The sequence below is a fragment of the Pholcus phalangioides genome, unplaced genomic scaffold (genome assembly GCF_987345545.1).
Source record: "Pholcus phalangioides strain wild (caught in Gottingen) unplaced genomic scaffold, Ppha-v1.0 ptg000017l_1, whole genome shotgun sequence".
Taxonomy (NCBI): Eukaryota; Metazoa; Arthropoda; class Arachnida; order Araneae; family Pholcidae; genus Pholcus; species Pholcus phalangioides.
Window position 1 is genome coordinate 25053717 of NW_028301610.1, and position 22968 is coordinate 25076684.

Below are 22968 nucleotides of genomic sequence, written 5' to 3' on the forward strand. Positions count from 1 at the left end.
TGTCTCCAAGGGTTATTGATAGCTATATTTGGCGATTTCTATGACAGTTGGAAATATTTTTGGCAAGAAGCGGTGGTGATAACCCCAATTAACCGTTTTCCCTCCATCCTACATGAAATAACAGCATTTGATTGCATCTGATAATGTTTTTCCTTTAAAAAAGGTCTCGGAAATAACCTCAATTGTAACGACAAAAATTCACGGAATCTTCGATGTCATTATAACCGAGTTTGACTAGAAGCGAAAACGAGGAAAAATGCGTCATTATGTCCGAAGTTCTTACGCTTTCACCAACGTTCATTAACACAATTTTCTAAGAGAATCAGCCATGAGTGCGAATTATAATTTTAATTAATAATTATTGCTGTTATAGCCGAGTTTGGCTGCCATATGGTTTTTTTCATGCTTGAATGACGAAAGATGGAGACAGCGTGACATTGTATTGGAAGCGTGACGTGTTCGATTATTGATTAATTGATTCAGCGTTTCTTAGAAAATCACATTTTGACGATGTTTTGTTAAAGATCAAACAGGTGTTGGAAATTCCAGAAATTCGCAATTTTCCGTCAGCTGCCATTGCAACGCGTACGTGGTGACGAATGTCGATATATTGCGTTTTGCGGATTGAAATTAACTTCCCAATTCACAAATCATATCATGATGAATAGGACTATGAATAAGAATATTCATCTCACATATTTGTCCTGTTTTTAAACGTTTCATTTCGTAGAATTCATTTCAATCAACTGCAGTTTGCAGTAGCGCTTCATTTTCCGCCATTAGCGATTTTTAATGATTTAAAATCATTAGTACAGAAATTGGCAACTTTGCTTACTTTTGGCATCATTTTTAACGATAATTGCAATGTCTTGTATTTTCCCGTATTTGGAATCCTAATATCCCGTTTTTTCTCGAGGAAATATAGTCAGCCTAATCTTAGCAGGGACATCACTGTTCCCAAAAACGTTATTTGGAATCCTAATATCCCGTTTTTTCTCGAGGAAATATAGTCAGCCTAATCTTAGCAGGGACATCACTGTTCCCAAAAACGTTGCCCGAATTCGGCAAAATCTACAATCAGTGCTAAAATTACTGAAAAATTACCGTTAGGTGGAAAATGGAGGGCTACGAATTGAAACGTAGTTCACGGAATAAATGGTGAATATGACAAATATATGAGATGATAATTTATAAATTACGGCTATAACTACCATAACATAATTTATAAGTTATCAAACTATCTCTTGATTTTGGAAAAGATAATAAATTCAGATGAGCTTCGTTGAAAAAACGGGATAATTTTATAAAGTCGGAAATGCCAAAGATACGTGCATGACCCGTAAAATACGGAACATATGGTCACGCTATTTATGCTGTAAATTAGTGCTCCGTCGAATTTTTTCAAGCATTTTACTGGTCTTTGTGAGGCTGGGATATTCTAAACAGACCCGAATGAAAGTCGAGGGGAAGGGGAGCCATGACCGGTGATTAAACATTTAAGTGACATTGACGAGATATCTCGCGCCCTTAAAAGCCCCTTAGCATTAACAAGCCTGGGCACTTTTGTTTGCACCTGCTGAAAATTGGATGAAAGAATACTTCATAAAAAAAAATTATGACATTTTGAAAGGGATTTAGTAATTTCTGCTGTGCCGCTAAAACGGTTAAGGGGGCCACAGAAACCTCATGAATAAAGATATATGGGAAGTATTTAAGTGAAATATATGGTGAAGAGAAAATGTGGCTGCTTTTATATAGAATCCCGTAGAACCCTTCACAAGAGGGAGGCGGACACTGATCCATTTATTAAGTTTCATACAGGGGCTCCCAGGCCAGGAATTTTTAAAGGCCTATTCAACTGATGCAGGACACGGCATAACATATAATAAAATTCATCCCGGGCTTCCAAGCAAGGATTTTTCACAAAGCCCTCTATAGTAAATTTTTAGTGCAGAAAATTAAGATTCACATCCCGGGCTAGAGCCCTGCCAGCTCGGGGTCTCCAATGTGGAGGCCAAGGAATATTGATGGAGAAGATTTCCACGTTTTCGATGACCATACACGAAAATGCCTCCTTAGGCCTTAGCCATATTTTGGGGAAATCCGATAGGGTTCGAGGCTGGGAGTCTTATACAGTCGATCCCGCTTATAACATTACCACTTAGAACGTTTTCTCGCTTAGTTTGACTTATTTTCATGGTCTCTTAACTCTAATTCTCATTAAGTTTTCCCGCACATAACGTTTTTCAATGATAGTTTTCGAAAAACGCTATAAGCGGGCTAGAAGCTTAACAAAGAGGGCTCGTGAAAAATTCCTGGCTCTGGCAAAACATTATAATATCGATTCGAATTTAATATATTGAGGGTCCCCTGGAAAATCTTGTCTTGGGGCCCACAAAAAATGTAAACGTCACATGGCCCTTATATCCTGGAGCAAGGCTGGGTTCCTAGGCTGGGTTCTTTTGCGGTAACCCCCGGTCAGACTTCCACGGGCCCATCTATTATTAATTTATAGCGTGAAAAAGGAAAACTGGTGAGACTTCTCCCGGGAACCAGGGCTACAGCCCTGTCAGCCCCGCCCTTGTGGGGGCCGTGCATGGAGAGGCTGAGATAGTTCCAGCACGAAGGCTTTCAATGAATCTCGTTACATTTTTTTTTTCAAACTGTGCGTTTATCTTTGTAGGGTCCCTGAAAATTTCTGGTTCATGCACCTATGATGAATTTCGTTTCCTACCCTAGAAATTAAACGCATTTGTGCTCTCTAGAGTGGATATGGCTTCTACATGGAGATATTCACTTTCATCAATGCCGTTTTAACGCATGGACCCACCCGGGCACGGTCCGGGGGCCTCACAATAAGAACTGCTTGAAATTTTCGAGAATTTGCCAAGTAGGGCCTCAGAAAAATCTCTTGGCCCGGGGGCCCATAATGCTCTTAAGACGGCCGAGTTTCATTCCGGGGGCCTTCATTAAATCTTATTTTATATTGTGAATATATAGGGTTGCGAAAAAATCTTTTCCCAGGTGCCCTGGTCGAATTTGATTTTAGTGTTTTATGCAATAGAAATATAATTGAGAGGGATCCATTAAAAAATCCTGTTCTTGGGATAGCCCTCACACGAGGAGGCTAACAGAGCTCCAGCCGGAACCCTCAATGAATCTTATACTAGTTTCTCCCCCATACATTTTTCTTGTGGGGGAGGGGGGGCTTGAAAAATCCTGGCATCGGATTTCAGGGGGAATATTTTTACATTTGTATTTGTTATACCAGAAATTTACTATAAAATTTCCCTGGAAAAGTTTGGCTCCATTAAAATATACATTAGTGTTTCTCAAAGTGTGCGTCGCGACGAGCTAGAAATATTGATGTGGTTATGAATACACACAGTATCTATTAAACTATTCTGAGGAGCAGCAGATGAACCATGAATTGGGTAAGTTAATAAGTGACATAAGTTTGAGAACCACTGACACAGAGACATAAAAATTGACGCATATGATGGAAACGACATGGGATTTTATTGAAACCTTAAAAATAATTACAAAAATAGCCAAAAGATGGCGCTTCATTTGATAACAAAAGCAAAAATTAGCATTGAAATGAATCTAAGCAAAGACTAATTAATATACAGGGTGGGCAAAAAGTCCGTAGAAACTTTAAAAATTCATAAAAACCGGAAAAATAACCGAAATAAAAAACGGTTAGCATGGCTAGGTCACGGGAATGTTTTTAAGACGGGGAAAAAAGCCAGCCGATAGGTGACGCTGGCTTACACAAGTCAAAGAAAAGATACGCAAATAACGAACAGACTGCCTCCAAATCGTTTATTACAGCAGTATGTGTTCCACCACCACCACCACAGGGGATAACACATTGCATGCGAGTCACAAATCCAGCAACGGCAGAGTGCAGCAGGTCCACATACGCGGTTTACAACGGTGAACTGCTTGTGGATTAGGAGCGCAAGTTCTTATAACTGTCTCATTTGCATATTTCCACCGAAGTCATTCGTACCAGCGCCACCTATCGGCAATTTTTCGAGTTTTTTTCCCCCCGTCTTATAAAAATCCCCGTGACCTAGCGATGCTAACCCTGCAAACCGTTTTTTATTTCGGTTATTTTCCCGGTTTTCATTCATTTTTAAAGTTTCTACGGACTTTTTGCCCACCCTGTATTAAAAATAGATTAAAAATCTCTCCAGTGTCATCTTTTATAATAATTTTTCAACGTTTCAATAAAACTAGGGTTACCAGATTCGAAAACTCAGATAGGACGCCTGCTCGCACCTTATTAACGCCATTTCTTTCAATTTTCACAACAGATGGCGACCGGAATTCACCCGGAAAGTGAAAGGACGTGGGTTCGATTCCCCGCAAAGGCAGTTGAATTTTCTCTTTCCAAAAAAAAAAAAAAATCATCTTCTCAACAGCCAGTTGTTAAAAACCTTCGAGCTAGAATATGTTACAAAGTGAAAAAAAATTCCCCTGAAAAAAAAAAGGTGTTTTGGAAACCTGAAACGAGCACAAAAGACCAAATTTTCCGAAATGTAGGACGCTGCTTGAAATGACATCAAAAAAGGAGGACATCGGGTAACCCTAAATAAAACCCCCCATGCCATTTTTAGCATGTGCAAATTTTTCCCTCTATGGGCATCATTCCGTGAATTATTGAACCATCAAATGTTCCCCTTCGAGGGGCGGTCGATTTGTAAAATTATATTTTTCTAACATTCAATAAAATTAGCAGATGGTAGCACAAAATAGTTTATTTTTCTTGTTAACTTATGTGATCAAACTTTAGCTACACGAAGATGAACAATTTTAATTCCTCTCATTCCATCTCAAAAAAAAATGTGATCTATAACCTGGACAAAACTTTTCATCTATATAGCTTTCTTATTTGCTAAAATCATAAAAAAAAAGAATTATTGAAAATTTCTAATACATATTTTTTTCCAAATTTTTAGTGATTTCATGTGTAAACCTCCTACTTAAAGCTAAAAAGTGATATTTTCTTGTTGCTAAGGTGCAATATGGTAAGTTTGAGGGAGGAGGGGTGAGACTGAATAATGCATTTTTGGGGAGAGCATTTTGTTTTTACCCTTTTCTGAAGAAAAAAGACAAACGGTTACATATCCACGTATCAGTAAAGTGTACACCACAAAAATGTGTCTTTTGTATTACCAGAGAGAAGCCCCACTGAAATATTACTATTCGCAGTACTTGTAAAGTTCCACTGTATTTTCTTAGCAGAAGTGTCACAGGTTTTCAGAAATTTCATGATTTATGACGGAAATTATAGTTAGAAGAAATATATAATATGAATGAATTTTGTTTATAAATTTTTTATTGGGTAATTCTGAATACCTTTCTGTATTCAATGATTTTATTTCACATATTTTCTTTTTGTGTTCAGTATTGAACGATTGAAAATCGTACGAAATGGAATCAGAATGAATACTAAATTTATTATATTTTTAAATACGTAACCTAAATGGTTTTGAAAATTTTCATTTTGTAATATTTACCAATGAAATGATAATTATGACTATCCTTTTGATGTAAAACTAATATCTTGAAAATTCATCAGTATCATGTTATACTGAGGTGGTGTTACGCTGCTAAACTACCATCCACTTCCATTCTGAGGGATGTAGAAAAAAATTCTCACCATGTATCACATTCATAAGACCCAGACATTACATTTAACAAGTAATTTCATTAAATATTGTAGGAAATAAAAATCTCAGAGTTAACTGACTTTTGGATTACCCTGTATTTTTTCTTTATGACACGTCACTTTAAATCCCGTAATGTTATTTGTCAACGCTTCAACATTCTATGTGCATTGTTTATGGGGAATTTCTTCAACGATTTCTTAGGAAACGACAGGCCACGTGCGCATTCAACAATTGTTTATTGTATTTCTTGATGAGCTATTCATTAATGATTTCTAAATAGCATTCGTGAATTGCGTTAGATTTCCACGTATTTCAGAGATTCCAATGACGTGGCCTTTACTTTAGTTTGCTATAAATAAGGATGTGCTTCCACCCATCAAGCAACTTATCCTCGCTCTTCTCTAGATATTCGTATATAATTTGGTAGAGTTCTCACCATCCATCTATTTCAATATGAAATCTCTCAGCATGTCTGCACTCGTAATTGTTCCCATAATGCTGGCTATGATTAAAAATTTCGGGGCAGAACAACTCCCATCCGATCCCCCAATGAAGAATATGTATCACTGCATGATGTGCCGTAAGCAACCTGCATTGTATATAATGTCTTCGAGTTCTGATTTTCGAATAAATTATTATAGCCGCAAACGAATTCCGTTGATAATTTAGTAATTTACGAAGCAATTTTTCTGCATATAATCCATGTATCGTAGACGTATTGTGTATTAAAAATAGTTTAGTTAAAATTCATTCTTTGAAATAGAATACCTAAATACTTCATATTTATGAATTTGCTTATTTGTTACGCAACATGAAATTGCCTTAACAGTACGTTTGATTTCAGCCCCAAATACAGCGAGCTTTTTGGTGGAAATGGCCAAGTGTAAAGACTTCATGCCGCACAGCGTGAGTTATTTTTCTTAATTGGTTTGCTGATCAAATAATTATATAATAATTCAGATTTATCAACAAAAAGAAAAGCTGAATATACATGTTCATTATTGATGCTACACCATTTTTTTATAGTTCATCGAACTCGGTAAAGCCTGCGCGTCTAAAATTAGTAAAAAAGAATCCATTGCAGATACATTGACATCCTTTTGCAGCAGCGAAAAATCAGGATTTGATGAGGTAAATTCAAATCAAATTTATTACTGATTTTTATTCTTCTTTTGATAGCTTCTTTATTAGAGAAATTTCGGAACACATTGGGAATCAGAAATTTCGTTAACAATGCGTATCTATTGTTTGAACAGGTTTATGAATGTATGAAAAAAGATGCAGATCCCGTAAGTGATAAGATCATTTATTATCTTGTATATGTTCCTGATCCGCTAAAAATACTTAATTAATAATTAATTTTTTTTTCCATCCCAAAACAAATTAATATCTCGTAGGATTTAAAGTTCAAAAATAAAAATTTCACGTCCAAATTCGCTGTAAATTCGTGATTTTGTAAAAAATTATGTATTTAAATTCCATTTTACTAGTTGTCATTACCGAAATAAGTAGTGGGTAAATATAAATTAATTTACTAATTACTTTTAGAATGCTGATTATAAATGGTACGACGATAAGTTCGAGGTAAGCGTTTAAATCTTTTTTTATTTGAAAAGCATTTAATTATGTATCAAATTTCTTTTTTGAAAACGTTAATCTAAATTATATTAAAATTTTAGCAAATGAATTGATAAAATTTTTTTTGATTTATCTTTTATCTCTAGCCATGTGCAATGAATATAGCAAAGAGACATGGATGTCCTACCGAGAAAAGCTCACGTTCGTGTTGCTAAAAGGAAATGTCAAGCTGATCTGAAGATTTAAAAAACAGCATACTTTGCAATACATTATTATATATGAAAATGGAAATTAAAGATTGATTTGAAAATTCAATGTCTTTTTGTTTTTATTTCGAAACTTCATTTTTGCAGAAAAAAATCTTTCAAAATACTCATAATTTAGAATTAATTTTTAACCCTCCAGTGCACGGATGAGAAAATTCCCCGTGAGTTATAGGGTTGGGTCTCACTAAGGCGACTGTATAAGATGCTGTACTCTAGAGCAGTGTTTCTTAACCTTTTTCAACTCATGGCCCCCTATGGATCACATTTTTTTCTCGTGTCCCCCCTGTCCTATCCAGGGCCCCCTCTCCCCTCATCAAAGATTGAGATACTTTCTATTTTTTTATTATGAATGAAATTTTAATAAATCAGATCAATCTCTGGAATCCTGGCTAGGCACGGACTCAAAAATGGCGAATTATCATCTCTCCCAGGAGTCAAATTATATGTTAAAAAACAGTCTGTGTAAAATACGGTACGATCCAACGAACATGCACGATAAATCGACCCTCCCAACACATCAACCGTTGCTCTGGCGGCCCTCCATACTTAGCTGGAAGTAACAGATGAAAATCATAGTACCAGATTCCCATATAGTGCAGTCCCCCTCCCTCCATTATAGACATGAAGACCCGGGTCATGCCCACATAGACCCAAGGGTTAAGATGACCCTGGTTCTATGAACGGATCTGATGAATTCTGAAAGTAGTAATATTTTTTTCAACCATGTTTCACTTTTAAAGCTTTTTTCTCTTCACAGCTCTCTATGACTTCCTTCACCACCTGTCGTGAATCACTTTTCTTCTGATTTTCTCCCGTGGGCCCCCTAGAATATCCCAGGACCGCAAGGGGGCCATATGGCCCCAGGTTGAGAACCACTGCTCTAGAGCAGTGTTTCTCAATCTACGGTCCGCAGGTAGACTTGATAATTTAATTCTAACTGAACGGAAAAATTATTCAATTGTGATTGGTACATTGGTAATATTCATAAGGGGTTCTCAAATAAAAATTATAGGTACTTTCATACTTGGATGCGTACCTGATCGCGGAAAATGGGAGAAATTGCAGTCCCTGGGGGAGTGAGGATACCACTAATTGTAGACAACAAATGGAATTAACGAAAAAATTTTCTAATTGCTGCTACAATTGCCAAAGGGTGTGAAATAAAGGGCTATTAGTGATCGCTGTAAGCAAAAATATATTTCGCGTAAAAGAAAAATTCAATAGACCTGGTCACCATATTTTATTGGGGAAACTACGATCTTGAATATGGCAAGACACGGTACGGGTCCTCGGTTATTATCGCCCAAAACGTTGCCATAAGTTGGCCAAATCAACAATTGTTCTTAAAATTACGGAAATATCAACGAACCTGTCAAACATGTGAGATGAATATTTATATAGCCATAATTATATAATAATACAATATTAGGAAAATGTTTTTATTAAATATTACAAATAAGCATCGTTAAAAAAACGTAACAAATGCGTAAACAAAGTCGGAACAACCAAAATTACAGGAGTGTCCCGTAATACGGGAAGCAAGCGGTCCGTCGAATTGTTTCAGGCATTTTACTGGTCCTTGGGTTCAGAAAGGTTGAGAAACGCTGTTCCAGGGGCTATAGGTCTCACAGACCCATGCTGAATTATACAGGGTGTCCTGTAAGTCCTGTATATATAATTCGGCCTTTATCTCTCATCAACCGTTCGTCGTAGAGGTATGGTTCTAGTTCAAAAAATGCTCAAAATGTATTCCGAAATCACCCTGTACTAGTTTTGAGAGTGAAAATACAGTGTGTCATAAAATAAAAAAAAATCTAAATTTTCATACGTTCGAGTCGAGAGCACTGCCTATACCCATCATCAAAGAGCACTCCTTTCGGCCACGATATACGTATGCCTTAAATCTGCATTTTTAACTGTAATTATCGAATGCAATTTCTACAAGGTGCTCAATCGAAACAATGATCAAGTAGCTACTCGTGAGCACGAAATGGACACGAGCATAGAGCACTCTTGATGCTTCGGGTAGCACCATGGTGCTCACGGGAAACGGGTTGGAGATGGCTGCTGTCAGAGGCGCCGACATGAAGAAAATATTAGGGGAAGGATAAAAGCTGCTGGTCGTCCCGTATATACGTGACCATAGCGCGTACGCAGGAGGGGAGGAATGGTGCATTGCATTGGGTTTTATTACTGGTAGTGGGGGGGGGGCGGCTTAAAGTGTCTCAGCCCCCTTGGATCCGGTGCCTATGGATGCTGTATACAGTGAAACCTCTCTTTCTCGAAAAACTCTATCTCGGGAAATAAAAAAATATGGGGAAACTCCTCCGAGACGGCCACTCGGCGTTCCGCCAAAAAAGTGACCGTCTGCGGAGGTGACCGCTTAATAGAGGTTGTATGACAGGAGAAACACATTTCAGAGGGGGCGTGTCAAAACAACGGTTTTCAATGTCGCAAAAAAAAACCTTATCCTCAATTTATTTACAGAGGCCACAAAACAGATGCATATACCGTGAAACCTCGCTAGAACGATACTCGATATAACGATAAATCCCTCTACAACCGTATTTTTTCAAATCTTGTTCGGAATAACCTACAGTCTGTAATGTTAAACTTCTTTCGATATAACGATATCCTTCACCCCTCCCCTGAACCCCTCTATAACAGAAATATCCTTCAGTATATATTTTAACTCATCTCACATGTTTCAGTTCTTCCGAGGACGTCTAGTATCGGTATTGGGCATCACCACCTAATCACCGAAAGTGTTCGGCATCGCTACTTTTTATGTGATGCACTATATAAAAAGCAGAGGTCTTCCGCCCTTTTCCAGTCGCGAGCACTGCCTGTACCCGTCATCAAAAGAAGAGCACCCTTACGACAAGTTTAGCATACGAATGCGTGAAAAATCAGGATGATTTTCATCCTTTTCAATGCAATTTTTATAAGGTGTTTTAATTGAAACGTTGATCAAGTGCTCGCGAGCACGAAATCGAACACAAATATCGAGCACTCTGGATACTTCATGGAGCGCCGTGGCGCTCGCGAGCAACGGGTTGAAGATGCATGCACTAAAGTGTATTGCGATAAACCCTTAATCAGCTAATCAATCAAAATATTTTGTAGTGGATAAATACTCAAAAGCGCATTTTTTGGCGATACTAAGAACGTCCATTTAGAAAGGTTGCCAACAGCAGCATAAATTTGATGATAATGTTGCCTCTCGATATAACGATAATTCCTCTAAAAAGATATTTTTCTTGGTCCGGTATCGTTACGTATATCGAGATTTCACTGTATTTTATGCGGAACTAGAAATACCAGATCATCCGAATAATTCCTTCATCCGTATTATCCGGGATCTGTTTCTTTATAGCAAGTATTGTACATTTCTTTCACTCCCCCCCACTGTTGTTCCGCAGCAGTGTTTCTGAACCTTTCTGAAAACAAGGACCAGTAAAATGTCAAACTATTTGATGGACCACGGCTGTAATTTTCATTGTCCCGTTTTTTCAACGATACTCATTCGTATACAGCGTTTTTATAGTATAAATTATTGACAAAAATCATATTTATCGCACATATTTGTCAGCTCTAACGTTTTTTCCGCAATTTTTCAGAAATTTTAATAACGATCGATGATTGCGTTTACTTTTGTCAATGTTTTTTGCTGACAATTGGCGATGTCCCGTATTTTCACGGATTATTTTTAAGATCCCAGTTCACTGTATTTTTCTCAATGAAATATGGTCATCACAGATCATTTGAATACTTTTTTTGTTAAATACTGTTCATTTTTGTCAACCGTGATTTCTCTAGCAGCCCTTTACTTCTACACCTTTTAGAAATTTTAGTAGTTAGCAAATTGCAATTTAAACAACAAATTGCGATTTTTGGCAAAATATAGTAATATCCTGTATTTAGGATCCCAATTTCCTGCATTCTCTTCGATGATATATGGTCAACCTAAGTATGATGTATAATTTTATTTGAACTCGAATGGATATTACTTATATAAATTAAAACGGGTGAAGATTTTTATCAAGTCTGCCTGCGGACCACCTTTGGTTCGCGGACCATAGATTGAGAAACGTTGTCCTACTGAATCTCTGAGTGCTAAAAAAGGGAAGAAAGTATCCGCAAAGTTAAAACTTCCACATCCTTTACCTATTCAGTAAAGATCATAGGTTATTTGTCTGGTTTACCCTGTAAACCCGGGAGCAAATTTTTAAACAGTCTTATCAATTAGCATAGGCACCGGAACCTAGGGGCCGAGGTCATTTGAGCCCTCTCCAATTATTTCTGAAAAAACAATGCCCCCCCCCCCCTCCCTCTCCTGCGTACGCTCTTCAGTCAAGCATACACGGGACAACCAGCAACTTTCATCTCCCATGTTTCCTTCATGTCGGTGCCTGTCAACTAGTAACAAACATATAGCATTAGCCTTTGTCATCCTATTTACAAATGTTTCCAACCTAATAGCGTCACACATGAACAGAAAATCCGAGCGATCCGAAGTATTTCTGCTGGAGCTGATGTATTATATACAGGGTGATTATAAAAAAACTATCCCCACATATGGGCCCCTAACTATCATACCATTCACAGAAACTGAATGAAATTTTGGCATAAGGTATTTTGATGTATGCGCTCAAGAATGATATGGAAAACAACAGTGTCACTCTAACAGTTACGGTTACAGTGAGAAAATTTCGAAAATATCAAATGGCAACACAAAGTTTTTTGTATTGGAATGTGATCTCCATTGTGAAAAACCCTAAATAGCGTTCGAACGGCAACTGTAGCATGAAAATCACCGGCGGTAGATAGGCTAAAAGTGAGGACAACCAATAAGGACAGAGAAGCAGCATAAAATAAGGCATTTTATTGTGTTTCACAAATTTTCCACATGACCTTGTGAAGGACTAATCAGGCTGGGATCTCAGCCGAACAAACGGTGTGACGAATGAAACGAACATTAATGCTCTGGTGCACGGCAAAGTACTTTTTCCTTGCCTAGCTCCGTGGATTTCCGTGCTACAGGTGCCATTCCAACGCTATTTAGTGTTTTTCAGTATGGAGATCGCATTCCAATACAAAAAACTTGGTGTTGCCATTTGATATTTTCGAAATTTTCTCACTGTAACCGTAACTGTTAGAGTGACACTGTTGTTTTCCATATCATTCTTGAGCGCATACCTCAAAATACCTTATGCCAAAATTTCATTCAGTTTCTGTGAATGGTATGATAGTTAGGGGCCCATATGTCGGGATAGTTTTTTTATAATCACCCCGTATATATATACAGGGTGATCAGCGAATAAGCCCTTATTTCAAAATTAAATATCTCTACAACAAAGATCAATAGAATTATGCGGTAAACGGTACGTTTATTAGCAAAACTGTAAGAATGTTGTACAGAAATTTCGAAAATTTAGTTTTTTTTTTTAATTTTGTAAAATTAAAAAAAAACAAAGCAAAAATGGAGATTTTGGGGTTCCGAAAATCCTCATTTGCGTGAAGAGAAACCACTGCATTCGCCTAAAGTTACTGCATGGGCTGCGGTATGCGCCATGTGTGCTGACGAATTGTTCCAAAATTGTAACGTAACGTTCAGTAGTAATCGTTTCTCGCTCGAAGAAGGGGCCGATAATGCCTCTGGCGCATACCGCAGCCCATGCAGTAACTTGCAGTGGTTTCTCTTCACACAAATGAGGATTTTCGGAACCCCAAAATCTCCATTTTTGTTTTGTTTTTTTTTAATTTTAAAAAATTTTTAAAAAAACTAAATTTTCGAAATTTCTGTACAACATTCTTACAGTTTTGCTGATAAACGTACCATTTACCGCATAATTCTATTGATCTTTGTTGTAGAGATATTTAATTTTGAAATAAAGGCTTATTCGCTGATCACCCTGTATATACCAAACAGACCTTAAAAAATTTTGAGATTTTGAAAATTTCCAATTTTTATTCACTTTCCTATTTTATTCAACACATTATCACATTTATATCATTACCAGACACCAGTGATCTTTATGTATTGATATCAAGTTCAGTGGGCACGGTAGCCCAGGTCGATAAGATACTCACCTAAAAGTACCAAAGGATGTTTTTAGAGGTGTCGCGAGTTCGATACCCGGTTCGTTCTCGTCAGAAACTTTCCTGACGCAGGGGTACAACAGAAACGGTGACATGACCACAGAAAAAAAATTGCTACCGCAGGGAGTCCCACATCGAGGGGTTAGGGCACCAACCTCTCGGTGAGTATAAAAAAAAGGCTGCCGTTCGGAATCGGAAAGAAATTGCCGGATCTAATTAGCCCTCGTATGCAGAAAATGACCGTGGTGCGACAAAAATGATCAAATGATGATTAAGTTTATAAATGATTCACACACACATATAGCCGCTGTGGTGGTTGAGTGGTTATAGTGACGGACTCGCGATGCGAGGATCCGGGTTCGAACCCCACAGTGGTGGTCGGCTGAAGTTGGTTTTCTGTGGTTCCCAACTTCAAGGCGCAAATGCGAGCCGATCTCCCCGTTAAAAAGTCTCGCCACAGAGAGCAACAGTCCTACAACGATAAATCATTCAATCATAACACTTCACTCATAGTTTGAAAAACTAGTGGCAGATGGCAGCACTACACATAACAAGCATTACAGAGAAACAAAAAAAGTTCACGTCAGGTTTCACTACACGTACACGCACATTCCCGCATGTACCGATTCGTTGGGGGGGGGGGGTGTGGTGTAGTAGTAGTAGGTAGGGCCTCCAAAAAATGGCTCCGGGATCCATGATGTTCTTATGTCAGCCACCTCGTTGGGCAATTTGCCTGTTGTGGCGTTGTATTTGTATAGTACAGTTCCAACGTGATTTGCATGCCGGCTTATGGCCTGAGCGGATCGAGAGCTCGCTGTTGGGACAGGGGGAATTTAAAAATACGATTTTTTATGATGTAAAAAATAAAACGAGCTAGTCACTGTGAATAGGGTGACCATACCTCCTTCATTGTCTCGTATTTTCCGGAATAGCCTCGTTATTTGTTTTTTCTCCGTCCCGAATTTTTTTTTTAAAATGTAGTGGTTTTTCCTGTTTTTTAGTCAAAGCTTTCTTGAATTTGTTATTTAATCAAAAACGTTGATACAGGTAATTTTCAACGGATTGATTGAATGCAATATTATCATATAGAAGTTCCGAAAATTTCATGAATTATCGCATTTTGCTTCGCCCCGTAAAATAATGATCGCGCAGTAAACACGTACGCACTGTATGCACCTTCCCTCAGAAAATTAGACTTAATAGTGAAGGTAAAAAAATTTCACATTCTGGCCAAAAAAGTGTTTTCCGAAGCGTCGATGGTACCAGCAAATGGCGATGGTACCCCCACGTTGTGAAAACAGTTCCGTCAAATTTTCTGGCACGTTTAATGACAGCACGGCGTTTCATGTGCATTTCAATAACTTGGAGGGTTTGCGATTCCCTAATTCTTTCCCCGATAAAAGAAATCGGATCTCTGATTGGGATGATTCACCAGAACGATTGATAAGTTCCGTTTTGAGCTTGCCGTTGTAACGTTCCCTTTGATTTTCCCGGTTCAATTGTTATATTGTATCCAGTATTATTCATTGAACAAATGACAACAATGAAACAAACCAGCTTGTTCACTTAAAATGGTAATGGCCCAATGGTAATATTACACCGTATGGATCGCTGGCATCTGGTTTCATCAACACAGGATGCAATCCTAACCAGAGATGCAATTTCAGGGGGTAGATGGGAGACTACATAGTTGTACTTGGTGAGGGATTCTGCGATTGGCTTAGGAGTTGCGAGAGCGAATGTACTCTCGCACATTATGAACCACAGTGCTGGATCTGACCCCTGTTATATGCGGGAATTTGGACTGCGCTGACCTCTGACATGGTGCGAAAAAAATTCCTAAAAAAAAATTTGAAGTGCCAATGAAAATTAAATTGAAAAATTAGATATTTACGCGAGTTATTATTAAATTCAAAATAAATTATTTTGATTAAACGCAAAATATATACGCATTAAACATTGCACTTTTACTTTTGAAGCGGAAAAGGGATCAGTGAGAGTAATTATCTCTCCTCATAACTCTGTCTCTCTCTCTCTCTCTCTTCATAAATCAAGCCCCGTGTTCCAATAAGGACACGCGTAGCTCTTCTCTGCACCCCTTCAACCAAGTCTATGTCCCTCTGTAGGTATGGTCTCCAAAACCTTACAGCATACTCCAGTCCAGGACGAACTAAGCCTCGAAAAAGCGGAAGAATGACTTCAGGAGAAAGGTATGTAAAACTCTTGCAGGAGCCATCTTGGTATATATAAAGAAGTTCTTTGTAGCGAAGATTGCGTATTCCTACAAGATAACGTGCCGATTCATGTGTCAAGCCACACAAAGCAGTGGTTCAACCAAGAAAACATCAATGTTCTTTCATGGCCGGCTTGTTCTCCTGATATCAGCCCCATGGAAAACTTGTGGGGCATCCTTTCCAAATCAGTATACGCAGATAGGAGCCAATTTTATTCCATCGTGCATCTAATAGCCGCCATATCTAAGACTTGGATTGATGTCTCTCGTGACACTCTAATTGATTTGGATGAATAGATTCCGAATAGCATTTTTGCTTTGATTACCAACAGATATGATTGTACAGAATATTGATTTTGATTTTGGTAAATTTACATATAATTTGTTTGAATTTCATTTTACTTTCCCCTCAAAAATCAGTAGGTGTCTTATAACATTGTGTCCGTAGTATATTTTTTGCTTTTACATAAAATAAGGTGAAAATATTTTTTAAATTCCTGATATTTGGTATAAAGCTATTTTGTACCGTCATAAAACAGCTTGAAATTTTTTATAATTTGCTTCTTCTGATTGCACTAAAAATTAAGAGTGATAATATAATTATGTCTCGCACTGTATATTGTAAACGTATACAAGAAAAAAAAAACAGTTTGAATGCCATTTTCTCAAATTGCAGTTTTTGAAATCATCCGTAAGATTTGTTTGAATTTTATGAAAGTATGCGTCAAAAATCTAAAAATTCAACATTTTTTTAAAAACACTTCCAATTAATTAATTGTTAAAAATCCAAGCTCTCTATTTTACTAACACGTCGAATAAACATTTTTCTACGAAACCTCAGAATTTTTAGGGAAGTATTGTTTTTAATCTCACGGATTGAGCTCAAAAACTTCAATCTGAGAATATCGCGTTCAAAGTGTTTTTTCTTGCATACGTTTACACACTATGATTCACATTATTTATTTCTTTTATTATGAAAGAACAGATTTACCGATTGACATGAAATTTTTAGTAATTTATTTGCAATCGAAAGAAATTGTTTTTAAACCCAATTTTAAAATCTCAACTTTAAGGGTGAGGCCATTAACATAATCATTACAAAAGGATTCCAGAATTATTTACAAATTTTTACAACAGAAGGTACAGCCGTTTGAATACAAGAATACTAAAAATCCTTTAATTATTTACGAAAAATGATGTTGTCACTTAGATCATAACAAAATGGGCCCGTCAATTTCGAGGCACCCTAAATAGAGCTCCATTGGCTAAATGCCTGATTTCTCAATTTTAAATTAATTTTCCATAAAAATATAAAGAATAACAAAAACGATGGTATATAAGTAGAGTAATGATAGAATTTTAATAGACATTTTTTTCAAACATCTGGAAGTGTTACAGAGGATATGAGGGACTGCATAACCGGGAACATGTGCTCTTCAAATTTGTTCATTAGAATCGGTTTGATTAACTTGAACAACGCGTTGTAAAATTTTTTCATGATGAAGTTGTGTATAGGACCGAATCCAGTTAATCTCGTTAGGGTGTAGCCTTCCATTTCGGTCACTTTCAATGTCTTCAGTTTCGCTTTTCCATCTTTTACGTGGATTGTCACTCGTAGACCTATTTTTTTCAAATCACCTTCGGCTGTTCCTAGAAAATCGGTATCATAACGTTTTATTTCACTGCCACAATTCTATCAACTGATTCAAAAGTAGGTGATTGAAAGCAACAAACATTGGTATACTTGCCTCCGATGAATAAATACATAATGTTGCCTTTGTAGTTTAGTGATATTTTCAGGTCATCCGCCGCAATGTTACCAGTCAGCACCATGGTATCTCCATTTAGCTGAAGACTGCAGTCACCGTTCCTGTAGGATTGTGAAATTCCTCTCACTATGATGTCTGTTGCTGTCATTCCGGTGTCTGTTATCTTGTCGATGACCAGTGGGTCCACTTTCTCAACCATCGATGAAGTTCTAAAGTTCGTCAAGATTTCATCGACAAGTTTGTTGAATTTTTCCACGTCATCGTCTTTCGAATCTAGAATTGGAAATTCATCGAATATACTTGAAAAATGGAATCCATCAATTTTCAAGATATCAATGAGAGTCAAATGGTAACTCATTAATGATTTCTGAAGAAACGCCCACATCTCTAGTCTCTCACTATCAAGATCATTTAAAACCGTCTCACAGAATAACATTTTTTGTAATGGTGTGATAGTGTCACTACACGTGTTGACGGAAAACGAAACCACAAGAGAAAATGCCCATGTGCATCCTTCTTGAAAAGTTGGGGGCTATGATATATCTATTTCCGTGCCTCCCGGTTCCAGCGCCCTTGATTTGCTTTTGTTATCTCCAGTCCAGGAGTGTCAAACTGGCGGCCCCCAAACTAACTATTGGCAGCCCAGAGTCCCAATATGTTCCAAAAAAATATCATTTTTGCATTAAATTATTTTTTTAAATTTTATTACTAAAAAAAAAATGACCAACTTGGTTGAATCGATGATAAAATCAGAAAATGTCTGTCCCAAAAACGTGCAAGAGTTTGGTAATAATTTTTTTCATCGAAAAATACTGTAATCACACAAAATAATAACATCAATAGCTGATAGTTTTCTTGTTAATTAATGGAATATCCTCAAATTCAAACTCTCGATTAAAGATCGATTAATTTGAGACGTGGCTCGAATCGCACGGTTGGTTTCTTTAAGCTTGCGATGGCAATAAAAACATTACTGAATAGTCTTCGAAAATATTTTATATCAACGTAAATAGCAGGAAAATATATTTTTGACGTTGTAGCAAATAATATCAAAATAATTTGATGTTTTTGAAAAACATCATCCTAGACCAGTAAATGACTGGCAAAGATACAAATTGTTCTTCAAAACTTTACAGCGAAAGTGAAAAAATTGCATCCATTCTTTAACTGCAACCTTCCAATTGATCAGCAAGTCCTTTGCTGGGAAGTGTTGAAATTAGCAGCATTTCTGAAGCCTGTGACAAATGCTTTCAACTTCGTCCTCTGTCAACCAACGCCGATTCCGCAAGTTCTTGGTCTTGGAGAGTGGACTATAACATTATAGAACATTTGGATGACTTATAACTTACATACGTATGATACAATGGTAAGTTTTAGGTGCAATTTGGATTTGTTCAAAAGTTATTTATAGAAGAGCATATTACAATTATTTTTTTATGCTTTAACAATCGATCAATAAAAATGAAAGTTATACTTTTTTCTCGAGAATTATTTATGCTTATTACTAATTTATTTCTCCTTCTTTTAAAGAAAGGAAAGCTTCAAATGAAACTTAAGGATTTACAAAATGATTTCATCATAAAAGAGAAATACCAAGAAAAGTTGCAAAAAAAAAAAAAAAAAAATATATATATATATATATATATATACACACACACACACACGTACGTGAAAAGTAGCAAAGCAGCTCACGGATCATGCTGATATGGGATAAGCGGTATCAAAAGCCGGAAAAAATAATCGAAGGCAAGGTATTTTAAAATTGCTGCAGCAATTCGCTATTTTCGTATTGTATTTCACTACGTATTTTGCTAATCGAAAATAAACCTGGATTTTAATTATTAATTTTACGATTTATACTTAATTTTGCTTTCACTTTACTTTGATTCCAATCGAATAGTAATTTTTTTTTTCAAATATAGTTTTTTCAAGTATTTTTAATTAAAAAAATCATAGATCTTATCAATTTTTAATAATTAGCGTAGCAAATAGTACACGGTCTAATTGAGTTTGACACCCCTGTGCACTATGCAATTCATTCAATCGTTATTTTTTAGCAAAAGTAGTTTTTACACAGCCTCATCTGTAATTATGTAAAACAACTAAACTTATCCTCATGTAAAGTTGGGAGTGATTATCTCTAAATTTTCTAATTTCAAATTTTTAGTTATTTTAATCATTGATGAAGTGAAAAATTTAACAAATTTTAATATTTATCTTTGAAAATCAAAGTCTATAATGTTCTTTGATGTTTTTAACAAATATTGATGTATAAATAAATCAATATCTCTAAAACATTGCAATGCTATTGCTATTGTTGAGCAGTAGCATTTAATAAGCTGGCGTCAAATTCACAGACATGTAAATTTTTTATATGGTGGTCGAGCTGAGAGATAATTTCGAAGCAAAGCGTCTAGGTCATTTTCTTCTCAACCATTGGTTATAGACAAATACTTGCAACTGTCAAAACATTTTAGGTGAATATTTATAGCCTATTATGACATTTTTATGTAAACAAATTAAATTTTTAAAAAAAACCGAAATCCTACTTAACATACATAAAAATTTGAATTATGTTGTTTTACTTTCGGAGCCCTGCTTTCATATTCAAATAAAATGTTTACTTCCAGATATACGTGGAAAAAAAATCATTTTCCTACGACAAATATTAAGCGAGATATTAAATTATGAAGTTTGAGAAGCGGATTCAGTGATTACTCACAAATTGAACAGCAAAATACTAGGTAAATGTAAACCTGACCAAATTATGAAATATCACTTTTTCTCAAACAGGTCTCTGATGTTAATAAATTGAATCTTTTTTTTTTTTGACTGGTGTTGCAGTGTTAGAAAAAATTATCAATGAAATTCGATAAATTACTTATGTGCAAATACGCAATTAATTATATGCATTCATTTATTTCGGCATCTATATATAATGACGTCCTGATTAACTGATTAACTGTGTGATTCACATCATCGTCGAGCCAAAACCGCTGAAGCTATAAATATGAAATTTGGTCAGTAGTCACATTTCATGACGTAAAGACTCGCTAAAAATGTTTTTTTTGGTAAATTCTACCCCTAAAGGAACCATAAGTTGGGGGGTCAAAGGTAGCATAGAGGAAATCACGCTGAGCCGAAACCACCGAAGCTATGAAATTTCATCAGCAGTATTATTTCATAATGTGAAGACTCATTGAGTAGTTTTTCGAAATTCGATCCCTAAAAGGGTCATAAAGGGGTTCAAATGCTATATAGAGAAATCAGGCAGAGCCGAAACCGCTGAAGCTACACATATGAAATTTGGTCAGTATTATATTTTATTATGTAGATACTCACTGAGATGGGATTTCTGAAAATTCAACCCCCAAGGGGATTATGAGGGATTCAAATATTACATGGGGAAAATCATCGCTGTGTAATCTTAAGATCCCCAAATCCACGAGAGCGAAACCGTGGGTAACAGCTAGTACATAATATTGTTACGAAAAATATCGGTAGCGCAATTTTTAGGGAATCCCTCGGGACAGTAATCTCCTGTTGCCAAACCGAAAGTGTAAAGATAAACACTCGGATCGTGTGGAAAGATCGAGAAGGTCTCGGAAGGCCTTCGTTGACCTCCATATGGTGACGCCGCCAGACTGGTACTACGGTAGAATTTCTGGAAAATTCGATATGTTTCTAAAAACGATGCGAGGAATAGAGAGAGTAGTCAGTGTTGCTGAGAGTTAATCCTCAATGCGAGATTGTGAATAATTGTAGAGATAGCTGTTTTCGGTGAATAAATCTGTGACTTCCTGAAGATTGTTCCATCCTCCGCTTATTTCAAGGACTTGTGAGAAATTATCCGGAACAATATTAGTAAGATTATTAGAGAATCTCATCTACTAGCAGATCACAAACACGCTGCACTGAGCAACATTTAAGAGGAAAAAAATCAACTTCCAATTATTACAGTTCATATTTTTTAAAGCGAAAGGTGGCTTCACCAAAAAAAAATCACAAAATTTGAAAGAAATTGGAAAGAAATTGACAGCACAAAATTCGTTCCGACATGATATTCATCAATAAAGACTGTTTTTATGTAAATCTGTAGTGCACATGCTATTTTTTTTTCCAAATATGTGATCGAATCACTCAAAATTTCTGATTATAAGTTCTTCGTTTCATTAAAATTAAAGTAAACATGAAAAATTATTAGCAAAAAATAGTTTTATTGTGATGGTTTGTTAAGAGGCATGAATGTTAAAATTTTCATTTGCCCCAATGATAAAAACATCATTTAAATTTGCATTTTTCTCTATTACCAAAAGAAATCCGCCCCATAATAATTAAATGAAAATTCACAGTATCATTGATCGCAATTCCTGTCTTTTGCTACTTTTCGAAAATCCAGAAAGTTTTCAGATTTGAATATTTTAGCGGTAAAAATCAATCACTGATATCCGCCAATTGTTACGTATACTGTGAGAATAAGCGATGCAAATTTTATTTATCTACTTTGGGAAGGGGCAGGAAATTTTAATTTTTATATATCCCCCCCCCCAAAAATATTTTTTCGCATGCGAGGGAAAGTATTATAACTATTTTTTTCAGTAGCCTAAGTATTTTATACCTTTCGGGCATTCATCGTGAAACACCGTGTATACAGTATAATGGTATTATAACAATAAAAAAAACTCACCCGAAAGTGCACCAGACACTAATACGATAAAAAGCACGAAAAGAGGAACCGGCTTCATGTCGGTGAAATGCAGTGATCCTATCGGAAATCATCGAAAAAGAGAAAAGTGGTTTATTCTTCTACCAATATAATCTTAATCATCCGAATACAGCAGATTTTAATTCAATCTCATTGACAAATTTTATTATTCGGCACTAAATTCCTTCAATAAACATCAAAACAGAATGAATACGTTGATAAACATCCGCATATAATGTTAAAAAAAATTACTATTCCTTAAAAATGAAAATTCGAAAAGTCACGGAAAGCTCTACTTCCAATGATTACGTGTAACTATGTGATAAATGGAAGTATTCAATTATAAAATTGAAATGGAGAATTTCGTGAAATACTGTACGTGCTTGCGGGATGTACCAAGTAACAACTTCAACGCTTTCAAAAGGTTTATTGTATAGCAAACCTTTTTGCGTGAAAGAAGGTTACTCTCGACTTCGTGATAATTGATAAACGATGAGAACAAAAGCACTTGTTAGGCTTTGATAACGCAAAAATGTATGAATTTAGACTCTAAGGTTGTTCCAAGTAACGGTAAGTTGAAGATTACATAGCAGCTGAAGCAAGGTTTTTGCAAATACGTAATACATATCTTTTT

The 22968-nt window shown here is 36.2% G+C and overlaps 2 protein-coding genes across 2 annotated transcripts; one reads left to right on the forward strand and one right to left on the reverse strand.

Annotated features, from left to right (window-relative positions):
- The first annotated feature begins 6049 nt into the window (after window positions 1-6049).
- On the forward strand, window positions 6050-7574 carry LOC149072594 (uncharacterized). Its single transcript, XM_089246716.1, has 6 exons — window positions 6050-6261; window positions 6526-6587; window positions 6708-6812; window positions 6938-6970; window positions 7230-7265; window positions 7406-7574. Exons 1-6 carry the CDS (start codon window positions 6135-6137, stop codon window positions 7472-7474), a joined length of 432 nt encoding a protein of 143 aa, XP_089102842.1. The 5' UTR covers window positions 6050-6134; the 3' UTR covers window positions 7475-7574.
- Window positions 7575-16857: 9283 nt separating this feature from the next.
- Window positions 16858-22761, reverse strand: LOC149072595 (uncharacterized). The gene is made up of 4 exons (XM_089246420.1): window positions 22714-22761; window positions 22317-22394; window positions 17609-17902; window positions 16858-17510 (listed from the first exon to the last, which is right to left on the reverse strand). Exons 2-4 carry the CDS (start codon window positions 22372-22374, stop codon window positions 17236-17238), a joined length of 627 nt encoding a protein of 208 aa, XP_089102546.1. The 5' UTR covers window positions 22375-22394; window positions 22714-22761; the 3' UTR covers window positions 16858-17235.
- Window positions 22762-22968: the final 207 nt, after the last annotated feature.